Source organism: Bombina bombina, chromosome 7, assembly GCF_027579735.1.
Source record: "Bombina bombina isolate aBomBom1 chromosome 7, aBomBom1.pri, whole genome shotgun sequence".
Lineage (NCBI taxonomy): Eukaryota > Metazoa > Chordata > Amphibia > Anura > Bombinatoridae > Bombina > Bombina bombina.
In genome coordinates this window covers 517989983-518004024 of record NC_069505.1, presented here as the reverse complement: position 1 = coordinate 518004024, position 14042 = coordinate 517989983, and the positions used below count along the sequence as shown (strand labels likewise).

Here is a 14042-nt window from a genome sequence, read left to right as displayed (position 1 = left end):
TCTAGGCCTTTCTCGTGTTCTATACAGGTGTACAGTGATGATAGATCACACGTGGCCAAAATATAATCATTTTCCCACTTGATGTCTTTTAGAATTCTTAAAACTGCTAAAGAATCTTTCAGAAAGGAAGGGAAAGGAGGTTACATATTTTTGCAAATAATGATCGATATATTCAGATAAGTTAGCTGTTATAGACCCTATTCCAGAAATGATTGGACGGCCTGGGGGATTTATGAATTTTTGGTAAACAATAAAAAAGTGGTATTTTGGGAAACTTAACTAAAAGATGGTCATATTCTTTTTCATTTACAATTCCTGTATCGTTTGCTTTATTTAAGAGTAATTCTACTTCTTTATTGAACATTAGTGTGGTATCTTTTTTCAGTGTCTTATTCGTTGTATTGTCTTAAAGTAAATCTAGTGCCATTTTTAAATATTGCTCTCTGTCTAGGATAACAATACCCCCACCCTTATCCGTTGGTTTTATTATAACTTCTTTGTTGTTTTCATATGTTCTTATTTCATTTAGTTGTTTTCTATTCAGATTGGAACAAGTTTTTTTCAGTTTTTCTTCATTTATATCCCTAATATCATCTAAAACCATTTTTTCAAAAGTGTATATGGCCCCACCTTTAATGTGTTTTGGGTAAAACAAAGATTTATTTCTTAGGTTTGTATGTACAAATTCATCATTGTTTTTTTCCTTTCTGAATGCTCATATTCCTTTCGTCTGTGGTTTATAAAAACCATTTTTTCAGTTACATTTTTTATATATTTATGTACATCGATAAAGGTGCTAAATGTATCTAATCTCTGAGTTGGGGCAAAGGATAAACCCTTACTTAAATGGACAGTCTACCATATAATTGTTATTGTTTTAAAAGATAGATAATCCCTTTATTACCCGTTCCCCAGTTTTGCGTATCCAACACAATTATATTAATATACTTTTTACATCTGTGATTACCTTGTATCTAAGAACCTTCTTCCAGCCCCCTGATCACATGACTGTGACTGTTTATTATCTATTGTCTTAAATGTAGCATTGTTTTGTGCTAAATCTTAAATAACCCCCTGTGCCTGAACACAGTGTTATCTATATGGCCCACGTGTACTTTCTGTCTCTTTGTGTTGAAAAGAGATTTAAAAAGGCTTAGAAATTAGCATATGAGCCTACCTATGTTTAGTTTAAACTAAGAATACCAAGAGAAAAAAAGCAAATTTGATGATAAAAGTAAATTGAAAAGTTGATTAAAATTGAAAGTCCTATCTGAATAATGAAAGTTTAATTTATACTAGACTGTCCCTTTAACACTTCTATCTGTTTCTCTTTCAATTTTATTTTACTCAAATTATATATTCCTTTCTGATCTATTTTTGTCTTATGTTTTTGGCTTGTCTGTTGTCCTCTCCCTCTCTTCCCTCGTTTCCTGAAGCCCTTCTTTTTCTTTGCATTCTTGGGGATTGTGGTGCAAATGCTTGATGTGTTTGCAATTCTTTCTGAAAGTCCCTGTGTGGGCCCTGGTTTCCTTTGTCTAAAAAAGGAACCTGTGGGTTCTCATATTGTGGTACCGAAGTGGATGGTTAATTTACGTATGATTTGGATTCTGGTCTATGATTGGAATCTGGTCTATGATTGGAATCTGGTCTATGATTGGATTCTGGTCTATGATTGGATTCTGGTCTATGATTGGAATCTGGTCTATGATTGGAATCTGGTCTATGATTGGAATCTGGTCTATGATTGGATTCTGGTCTATGATTGGAATCTGGTCTATGATTGGAATCTGGTCTATGATTGGATTCTGGTCTATGATTGGAATCTGGTCTATGATTGGAATCTGGTCTATGATTGGATTCTGGTCTATGATTGGAATCTGGTCAATGATTGGAATTATCTCTTAAGGGGGCGAATCTATTTGTGGTTGTAATTGGACATTAACTTTTTATGCAATACATTTTACTGTGATATTATTGTGATATTAATTTGTTTGGGAGACGCCCCATTTTATTGTGCTGCTTAGGTTTCATATACCTTTTCTGACTAACTTTAATTATTAAATAGTATTAACTACTTAGGTATCTTAAGCTTTCTTTTAGCGCACCCACTACCTTTCACTGTGTTTGGCAATGTTAAATGCAGACTGCGGGGCGGACTTGATTCGCTACAGCTGATCATGTCCGCCCAACACTTGATAAATCGGCATTAGAGTATGCCGTTTTAAACAACTTTCTAATTTACTTCTATTATCAATTTTTCTTAGTGCTCTTAGTATCTTTTGTTGAAAAGCAGGAATGTATGCTTAGGAGCCGGCCCATTTCTGTAGCAATATATGGCAGCAGTTTTGCAAAAATGTTATCTATTTGCAAGAGCACTAGATAGCAGCACTATTTCCTGCCATGTAGTTCTTCAGAAACCTACCTAGGTATCTCTTCAACAAAGAATACCATGGGAACAAAGAAATGTTTTATAATAGAAGTAAATTGGAAACTTTTTTTTAAATGGTCTGCTCTGTCTGAGTCACAAAATAACATTTTTGAGTTTCATATACCTTTAAGACTGGGGAGGCTGAATAAGTACAACATTTTAGGTTTAGTACCCTGGATAGCCCTTGCTTATTGGTGGCTACATTTAGCCACCAATAAGCAAGCATAACGCAGATTCTAAACAAAAAATGGGCCGGCTCCTAAGATTTACATTCCTGCTTTTCAAATAGAGATAGCAAGAAAACGAAGAAAAAATTATAATAAGAGTAAATTAGAAAGTTGCATACAATTGCTGCTCTATCTGAATCATTAAATAAATAATCTGGGTTTAGTGTCCCTTTAAATGACCACTCAGGAAGCACTGAGCCAATTGGAAACTGCCATTGAGCCAACCAGTAAAGCTCACTACCCAAGAGATGATGTTATGAAAGGATATTGTGTATTTGTAAAACAATCTCTGATCAGGTTGTGGAATTAAAAAGACAGTCAAACCGTATTGCACTTATGTTGTAATAATAATAATAATAATAATAATAATTAGTATTTATATAGCGCCTTTCTCCCATATGTAAAAATTTAGAGATTCCAGAAAGCAAAATCTGTAACTTTCGGCTAGATTTAGGGTTTTGTCAGTAACGACCCGCGTAGCTAACGCTGCCTTTTTTCTGGCCGCACCATAAAAATAACTCTGGTATTGAGAGTCCACAAAAATGCTGCGTTAGGCTCCAAAAAAGGAGCGTAGAGCATTTTTAACGCAACTTCAACTCTCGATACCAGAGTTGCTTACGCAAGCGGCCAGCCTCAAAAACGTGCTCGTGCACGATTCCCCCATAGGAAACAATGGGGCTGTTTGAGCTGAAAAAAAAACTAACACCTGCAAAAAAGCAGCGTTAAGCTCCTAACGCGGCCCCATTGTTTGCTATGGGGAAACACTTCCTACGTCTGCACCTAACACTCTAACATGTACCCCGAGTCTAAACACCCCTAACCTTACACTATTAACCCCTAATCTGCCGCCCCCGCTATCGCTGACCCCTGCATATTATTATTAACCCCTAATCTGCCGCTCCGTAAACCGCCGCTACTTACATTATCCTTATGTACCCCTAATCTGCTGCCCCTAACACCGCCGACCCCTATATTATATTTATTAACCCCTAATCTGCCCCCCACAACGTCGCCGCTACCTACCTACACTTATTAACCCCTAATCTGCCGAGCGGACCGCACCGCTATTATAATAAAGTTATTAACCCCTAATCCGCCTCACTAACCCTATAATAAATAGTATTAACCCCTAATCTGCCCTCCCTAACATTGCCGACACCTAACTTCAAACATTAACCCCTAATCTGCCGACCGGAGCTCACCGCTATTCTAATAAATGTATTAACCCCTAAAGCTAAGTCTAACCCTAACACCCCCCTAACTTAAATATAATTTAAATCTAACGAAATTAATTAACTATTATTAAATAACTTATTCCTATTTAATGCTAAATACTTACCTGTAAAATAAATCCTAATATAGCTACAATATAAATTATAATTATATTGTAGCTATTTTAGGATTAATATTTATTTTACAGGCAACTTTGTAATTATTTTAACCAGGTACAATAGCTATTAAATAGTTAAAAACTATTTAATAGTTACCTAGTTAAAATAATAACAAAATCACCTGTAAAATAAATCCTAACCTAAGTTCTAATTAAACCTAACACTACACTATCAATAAATTAATTAAATAAAATACCTACAATTACCTACAATTAAACCTAACACTACACTAGCAATACATTAATTAAATACAATATCTACAAATAACTACAATGAAATAAACTAACTAAAGTACAAAAAATAAAAAGAACTAAGTTACAAAAAATAAAAAAATATTTACAAACATAAGAAAAATATTACAACAATTTTAAACTAATTACACCTACTCTAAGCCCCCTAATAAAATAACAAAGACCCCCAAAATAAAAAAATGCCCTACCCTATTCTAAATTACTAAAGTTAAAAGCTCTTTTACCTTACCAGCCCTGAACAGGGCCCTTTGCGGGGCATGCCCCAAAGAATTCAGCTCTTTTGCCTGTAAAAAAAAACATACAATACCCCCCCCAACATTACAACCCACCACCCACATACCCCTAATCTAACACAAACCCCCCTTAAATAAACCTAACACTAAGCCCCTGAAGATCTTCCTACCTTGTCTTCACCTCACCAGGTATCACCGATCCGTCCTGGCTTCAAAATCTTCATCCAACCCAAGCGGGGGCTAGACATCCATCATCCGACGGCTGAAGAAGTCCAGAAGAGGGTCCAAAGTCTTCATCCTATCCGGGAAGAAGAGTAGATCCGGACCGGCAACCATCTTCTTCCAAGCGGCATCTTCTATCTTCATCCGATGACGACCGGCTCCATCCTGAAGACCTCCAGCGCGGACCCATCTTCCTCCGGCGACGTCCAACTGAAGAATGACGGTTCCTTTAAGGGACGTCATCCAAGATGGCGTCCCTCGAATTCCGATTGGCTGATAGGATTCTATCAGCCAATCGGAATTAAGGTAGGAATATTCTGATTGGCTGATGGAATCAGCCAATCAGAATCAAGTTCAATCCGATTGGCTGATCCAATCAGCCAATCAGATTGAGCTCGCATTCTATTGGCTGATCCAATCAGCCAATCAGATTGAGCTCGCATTCTATTGGCTGTTCCGATCAAGTTCCGAACAAGTGAGGCAGCCCCTCACGAAACGCGTATGTTTGTTGTTACTGCACTGTAACCTACGGAGCATTCCGTATGGTGCTTTTTTCTGCATGCCTTTTCTGTTTTTAAAGCACTGTCTGTACCTGTGAAAATAAACCCGCTTTGTTACATCTTACCCATTGTGCCTTTGGATTTGTGGCGGATGGTTAGCCGGTCTCCTCATTGTTTGTAACTATTTAATAGCTATTGTACCTGGTTAAAATAATTACAAAGTTGCCTGTAAAATAAATATTAATCCTAAAATAGCTACAATATAATTATAATTTATATTGTAGCTATATTAGGATTTATTTTACAGGTAAGTATTTAGCATTAAATAGGAATAAGTTATTTAATAATAGTTAATTAATTTCGTTAGATTTAAATTATATTTAAGTTAGGGGGGTGTTAGTGTTAGGGTTAGACTTAGCTTTAGGGGTTAATACATTTATTATAGTAGCAGTGAGCTCCGGTCGGCAGATTAGGGGTTAATAATTGAAGTTAGGTGTCGGCGATGTTAGGGAGGGCAGATTAGGGGTTAATACTATTTATTATAGGGTTAGTGATGCGGATTAGGGGTTAATAACTTTATTATAGTAGCGGTGCGGTCCGCTCGGCAGATTAGGGGTTAATAAGTGTAGGCAGGTGGAGGCGACGTTGAGGGGGGCAGATTAGGGGTTAATAAATATAATATAGGGGTCGGCGGTGTTAGGGGCAGCAGATTAGGGGTACATAAGGATAACGTAGGTGGCGGTCGGCAGATTAGGGGTTAAAAAAATGTAATCGAGTGGCGGCGATGTGGGGGGACCTCAGTTTAGGGGTACATAGGTAGTTTATGGGTGTTAGTGTACTTTAGTGCACAGTAGTTAAGAGCTTTATGAACCGGCGTTAGCCCAAAAAGCTCTTAACTCCTGGTTTTTTTCTGCAGCTGGAGTTTTGTCGTAAGAGCTCTAAATCTCACTCCAGCAACGACTCTAAATACCGGAGTTAGAATGATCCCATTGAAAAGATAGGATACGCAATTGACGTAAGGGGATCTGCGGTATGGAAAAGTCATGGCTGGAAAGTGAGCGTTAGACCCTTTTTTGAGTGACTCCAAATACCGGCGGTAGCCTAAAACCAGCGTTAGGAGCCTCTAACGCTGGTTTTCACGGCTACCGCCAAACTCTAAATCTAGGCCTTTGTCTTTGAAAAATACGACTAATTGCCTAAACCAGCTATTTCATTTGCTGAATTTGCAATTTCCAGAATTAGCTTTTTGTCCTCTTTAGGGAAAGTGGGACAGCGCACGAGAGATGTTTCCTGTCCCTGTAAATACCATGTGTGGCAGATTTAAAGGGACAGAAAATTCAAAATGAAACGTTCATGATTCGTATAGATTATGTTGCAATTTTTTAAACAACTTTCAAATTTCCTTCTCTTCTCTGACTTACTTTGTTTTCTTGGTTTCCTTTGTTGAAAAGCATACCTAGGTAGGCTCAGGAGCAGGAATGCACTACTAGGAGCTAGCTTCTGATTGGTAGCTGCACATATATGTATCCTGTAATTGGAAAACCCAATCGCCTAGATTTAGAGTTTTGTCGGTAAAGACCCGCGGTGCTAACGCTGCTTTTTTTTTCCAGCGCACCCTTAAGACAACGCTGATATTTAGAGTTGTCTGAATGGCTGCGTTAGCCTCAGAAAAGGGAGCGTAGAGCATAATTTAGCTCCACTTCAACCCTCAATACCAGCGTTGCCTACGGTAGCTGTAAGCTGGAAAAACGTGCTCGTGCACGATATCCCCATAGGAAACAATGGGGCTGAGCTGGCTGGAAAAAATCTAACACCTGCAAAAAAGCAACGTTCAGCTCCTAACGCAGCCCCATTGTTTCCTATGGGGAAACATTCTCTAAGTCTACACCTAATACCCTAACATGAACCTCGAGTCTAAACACCCCTAACCTTACACTTATTAACCCCTAATCTGCCGCCCCCGCTATCGCTGACACCTGCATTATATTATTAACCCCTAATCTGCCACTCCGGACACAGCCGCAACCTACATTATAGCTATGAACCACTAATCTACTGCCCCTAACATCGCCGACACCTATATTATATTTATTAACCCCTAATCTGCCCCCAACGTCGCCACCACCTACCTACACTTATTAACCCCTAATCTGTCGACCGGACCTCGCCGCCACTATAATAAATGTATTAACCCCTAAACCACCGCACTCCCACCTCGCAAACACTACAATAAATTTCATTAACCCTTAATCTGCCCTCCCTAACATCGCCGCCACCTACCTACAATTATTAACCCCTAATCTGCTGCCCCCAACGTCGCCGCTACTATAATAAAGTTATTAACCCCTAAACCTAAGTCTAACCCTAACACCCCCCTAAGATAAATATAATTTAAATGAATCTAAATAAATGTACTATAATTAAATAAATTATTCCTATTTAAAACTAAATACTTACCTATAAAATAAACCCTAATATAGCTACAATATAACTAATAGTTACATTGTAGCTATTTTAGGATTTATATTTATTTTACAGGCAACTTTGTATTTATTTTAACTAGGTACAATAGCTATTAAATAGTTAATAACTATTTAATAGCTATCTAGTTAAAATAATTACAAAATTACCTGTAAAATTAACCCTAACCTAAGTTACAAATACACCTAACACTACACTATCAATAAATTAATTAAATAAATTACCTACAATTAGCTAAACTAAAATACAATTAAATAAACTAATCTATAATACAAAAACAAACAAACACTAAATTACAGAAAATAAAAAAATTACAAGAAGTTTAAACTAATTACACCTAATCTAAGCCCCCTAATAAAATAAAAAAGCCCCCCAAAGTAATAAAATGCCCTACCTTATTCTAAATTAAAAAGTAATCAGCTCTTTTACCAGCCCTTAAAAGGGCCTTTTGCGGGGCATTCCCCCAAAGTAATCAGCTCTTTTACCTGTAAATAAAAATACAATACCCCCCCAACATTAAAACCCACCACCCACATACCCCTACTCTAACCCACCCAAACCCCCTTTAAATAAACCTAACACTAACCCCCTGAAGATCTCCCTACCTTGAGTCGTCTTCACTCAGCCGAGCCGAATTCTTCATCCAAGTGGAGCAAGAAGATGTCCTCCATCCGGTAGAAGTCTTCATCCAAGCGGGGCAGGAAGAGGTCCTCCATCCGGTAGAAGTCTTAATCCAAGCGGGGTCTTCTATCTTCATCCATCCGGAGCAGAGCCATCTTCCAGCCAGCCGACGCGGAGCCATCCTCTTCAACCGACGGACTAACGACGAATGACGGTTCCTTTAAGGGACGTCATCCAAGATGTCGTCCCTCGAATTCCGATTGGCTGATAGGATTCTATCAGCCAATCGGAATTAAGGAAAAAAAAATCTGATTGGCTGATTCAATCAGCCAATCGGATTGACCTCGCATTCTATTGGCTGATAGTGTAGTGTTAGGTGTATTTGTAACTTAGGTTAGGATTTATTTTGCAGGTAATTTTGTAATTATTTTAACTAGGTAGCTATTAAATAGTTATTAACTATTTAATAGCTATTATACCTAGTTAAAATAAATACAAAGTTGCCTGAAAAATAAATATAAATCCTAAAATAGCTACAATGTAACTATTAGTTATATTGTAGCTATATTAGGGTTTATTTTATAGGTATTTAGTTTTAAATAGGAATAATTTATTTAATTATAGTACATTTATTTAGATTCATTTAAATTATATTTAACTTAGGGGGGTGTTAGGGTTAGACTTAGGTTTAGGGGTTAATAACTTTATTATAGTAGCGGCGACGTTGGGGGCGGCAGATTAGGGGTTAATAATTGTAGGTAGGTGGCGGCGATGTTAGGGAGGGCAGATTAGGGGTTAATAAAGTTTATTATAGTGTTTGCGAGGCGGGAGTGCGGCTGTTTAGGGGTTAATACATTTATTATAGTGGCGGCGAGGTCCGGTCGGCAGATTAGGGGTTAATAAGTGTAGGTGGGTGGCGGCGACGTTGGAGGGGGCAGATTAGGGGTTAATAAATATAATATAGGTGTCGGCGATGTTAGGGGCAGCAGATTAGGGGTTCATAGCAATAATGTAGGTGGTGGCGATGTCCGGTCGGAAGATTAGGGGTTAAAAAAAATTATTATAGGGTTGGCGATGTGGGGGGGCCTCGGTTTAGGGGTTCATAGGTAGTTTATGGGTGTTAGTGTACTTTATAGCACAGTAGTTAAGAGCTTTATGTTCCGCCGTTAGCCCATAAAGCTCTTAACTACTGACTTTTTTTGGTGGTAGGAGTCTTGTCGGTAGAGGCTCTACCGCTCACTTCTTCCAAGACTCGAAATACCAGCGTTAGGCAAATCCCATTGAAAAGATAGGATACGCAACTGACGTAAGGGGATCTCCGGTAGCCTTGAGTCGCGGAAAGAAAGTGAGCGGTAGACCCTTTCCTGCCGGACTCTAAATACCAGCGTTAGGACCCCTTAACGCTGCTTTTGACGGCTAACGCCAAACTCTAAATCTAGCCGAATGTGTTTAGCTACATCCCAGCTGTATATTGCTGCTCCTTCAACAAAATATACCAAGAAATGGAAGCAGGTTTGATAATAAAAAGTAGATTGGAAAGTTGTTTAAAGGGACAGGAAACCCCAAAATTTTCTTTTATGATTCGGATAGAACATACAAATTTAAAAAACTTTCCAATTTACTTCTATTATCAATATTACTTCATTCTCTTATCATCCTTTGCTGAAGGAACATCATTGCACTACTGGCAGCTAGCTAAACACATCTAGTTAACCAATCACAAGAGACAAATGTGTGCAGGCACCAATCAGCAGCTAGCTCCCACTAGTCTAGGTTATGTGCATATTCTTTTTCAACAAGAGATATCAAGAGAACGAAGTACATTTTAAAATAGAAGTGAATTTAAAAGTGTCTTAAAATCACCTGCTCTATCCGAATCCTGCAAGTGTAATTTCCACTTTAAAATTTGGTTCCATGCTCCTATAAAAGTTTACTTTAACAAATTAATATACAAATTCTCAAGAAGGACTTTATTTTTTTCATACATGATCTAATTGTTAACATTTTCAAATAGATTTTATTGTATCTTTCTTTGGGTCAACACAAGCCAAGTATGGATCTTAGACAATATCTTAGACAAGATATGGATCTTAGACAAGATATGGATCTTAGACAATATCTTAGACAAGATATGGATCTTAGACAATATCTTAGACAAGATATGGATCTTAGACAATATCTTAGACAAGATATGGATCTTAGACAAGATATGGATCTTAGACAAGATATGGATCTTAGACAAGATATGGATCTTAGACAATATCTTAGACAAGATATGGATCTTAGACAAGATATGGATCTTAGAACCATTTGGTGATTGAATGACCTTATTTTCATTTTCAACCACTGTGATACTAAATTTTGTGTTGAAGCAAAATGGAGGACCTTTATAGTTATGGGTTGTCATAAATGTGTCTTTTTTTCTTTAAACAGCTGTGGGTGCAGGAGAGGCTTCCTCTTGCGACTACCAAGGAACTTGGGAGCAACCTACAAGCTGTGCAACAGCTGATCAAGAAAAACCAGGTGAGCTAACCAATCAGAAGATCTCCCAGAAGGTACTGAGAGAGCCCTGCTTCTGGACCCATGCGCCAACCAGCCTAAAATTGAAACATTCGCAGATAATCTATGTTCTATGTGGAACATCTTTTTAATATAAGGTCTGAAAAGTTCTGAGGGCTTGGTTTGGAGAACCCTAAATATTTTTATTTTGTTATGAAAATATATCTGGTATCTAAATCTTGAAGTCTACAAAGTGTTACTGAATTATGACATGGTCAATGGTCTTTAGAGTTTGTAATCGTACAAGGTTATCAGTTTAAACTATTGCTTTAGTCTAAAACGTGGCCTTTTGTAAAAACTTTTTTAGAACCTGCGGAGGGAGATCCAAGTTCATTCACCACGAATTAATGACATCCTGGAGAGGGCGGGAGCCATTGCTGGTATCCGAAGCCCAGAGGCCGAGGGGGTACGGATTGGATATGAAAGCCTACATGAAATGTGGAAAACACTGAAAGAGCAGACAGAAAGTCGACAGCAAATGTTGGATGTTAGCTATCAGGTTCAGCAATATTATTTTGATGTAGGAGAGGTGGAAACATGGCTAAGTGAGCAGGAACTCCTTATGATGAATGACGAGAAGGGCAAGGTAAGATTAGGTGTTCATCATATTAATCTGCAATACATTTCATTCTTCAACTTTTCACATTTATTTCCCCTCTCCCTACGTTTATGTTTACCTCCCTATCTTTTTTTTCTTTCTAATCTAATGTATGCCTGGTACTAGTAGAGGCAGACTGAGACCATAAACATGTCACTGTCATTAGTACACTTTAGTCCTAGCAGGGACTGAGCACATAAACATGTCACTGTCATTAGTACACTTTAGTCCTAGCAGGGACTGAGCCCATAAACATGTCACTGTCATTAGTATACTTTAGTCCTAGCAGGGACTGAGCACATAAACATGTCACTGTCATTAGTACACTTTAGTACTAGCAGGGACTGAGCTAATAAACATGTCACTGTCATTAGTACACTTTAGTCCTAGCAGGGACTGAGCACATAAACATGTCACTGTCATTAGCACACTTTAGTCCTAGCAGGGACTGAGCACATAAACATGTCACTGTCATTAGTACACTTTAGACCTAGCAGGGACTGAGCACATAAACATGTCACTGTCATTAATACACTTTAGTCTTAGCAGGGACTGAGCACATAAACATGTCACTGTCATTAGTACACTTTAGTCCTAGCAGGTACTGAGCACATAAACATCTCACTGTCATTAGTACACTTTAGTCCTAGCAGGGACTGAGCCCATAAACATGTCACTGTCATTAGTACACTTTAGTCCTAGCAGGGACTGAGCACATAAACAATGTTACTGTCATTAGTATACTTTAGTCCTAGCAGGGACTGAGCACATAAACATGTCACTGTCATTAGTACACTTTAGTCCTGGCAGGGACTGAGTACATAAACATGTCACTGTCATTAGTACACTTTAGTCCTAGCAGGTACTGAGCACATAAACATGTCACTGTAATTAGTACACTTTAGTCCTAGCAGGGACTGAGCCCATAAACATCTCACTGTCATTAGTACACTTTAGTCCTAGCAGCTACTGAGCACATAAACATGTCACTGTCATTAGTGCACTTTTATCCTAGCAGGTACTGAGCACATAAACATGTCACTGTCACTAGTACACTTTAGTCCTAGCAGGGAATGAGCACATAAACATATCACTGTCATTAGTACACTTTAGTACTAGCAGGGACTGAGCACATAAACATGTCACTGTCATTAGTACACTTTAGTACTAGCAGGTACTGAGCACATAAACATGTCACTGTCATTAGTACACTTTAGGCCTAGCAGGGACTGAGAACATAAACATGTCACTGTCATTAGTACACTTTAGGCCTAGCAGGGACTGAGCACATAAACACGTCACTGTCATTAGTACACTTTAGTCCTAGCAGGGACTGAGCACATAAACATGTCACTGTCATTAGTACACTTTAATCCTAGCAGGGGCTGAGCACATAAACATGTCACTGTCATTAGTACACTTTGTACCTAGCAGGGACTGAGCACATAAACATGTCACTGTCATTAGTACACTTTAGTCCTAGCAAGTACTGAGCACACAAACATGTCACTGTCATTAGTACACTTTAGTCCTAGCAGGGACTGAGCACACAAACATGTCACTGTCATTAGTACACTTTAGTCCAAGCAGGGACCGAGCACATAAACATGTCACTGCCATTAGTACACTTTAGTCCTAGCAAGTACTGAGCACACAAACATGTCACTGTCATTAGTACACTTTAGTCCTAGCAGGGACTGAGCACATAAACATGTCACTGCCATTAGTACACTTTAGTCCTAGCAGGTACTGAGCACATAAACATCTCACTGTCATTAGTACACTTTAGTCCTAGCAGGGACTGAGCCCATAAACATGTCACTGTCATTAGTACACTTTAGTCCTAGCAGGGACTGAGCACATAAACATGTTACTGTCATTAGTATACTTTAGTCCTAGCAGGGACTGAGCACATAAACATGTCACTGTCATTAGTACACTTTAGTCCTAGCAGGGACTGAGTACATAAACATGTCGCTGTCATTAGTACACTTTAGTCCTAGCAGGTACTGAGCCCATAAACATATTACTGTCATTAGTACGCTTTAGTCCTAGTGGGGACTGAACCCATAAACATGTCACTGTCACTAGTACACTTTAGTCCTAGCAGGGAATGAGCACATAAACATGTCACTGTCATTAGTACACTTTAGTCCTAGCAGGGACTGAGCACATAATCATGTTACTGTCATTAGTACACTTTAGTACTAGCAGGGACTGAGCACATAAACATGTCACTGTCATTAGTGCACTTTTATCCTAGCAGGTACTGAGCACATAAACATGTCACTGTCACTAGTACACTTTAGTCCTAGCAGGGAATGAGCACATAAACTTGTCACTGTCATTAGTACACTTTAGTACTAGCAGGGACTGAGCACATAAACATGTCACTGTCATTAGTACACTTTAGTCCTAGCAGGTACTGAGCACATAAACATGTCACTGTCATTAGTACACTTTAGTCCTAGCAGGTACTGAGCACATAAATATGTCACTGTCATTAGTACACTTTAGTACTAGCAGGGACT

General features: G+C 38.5%; 1 protein-coding gene across 1 annotated transcript in view; it reads left to right on the top strand.

Annotated features, from left to right (window-relative positions):
* Positions 1–14042, top strand: part of SPTBN4 (spectrin beta, non-erythrocytic 4) — a 338530-nt gene that overhangs the window by 257018 nt on the left and 67470 nt on the right. Inside the window, exons 23-24 of the mRNA XM_053721767.1 lie at positions 10788–10877; positions 11221–11499. Of these exons, the coding sequence (XP_053577742.1) occupies positions 10788–10877; positions 11221–11499 (369 nt within the window). The remainder of the gene's footprint in view (positions 1–10787; positions 10878–11220; positions 11500–14042) is intronic.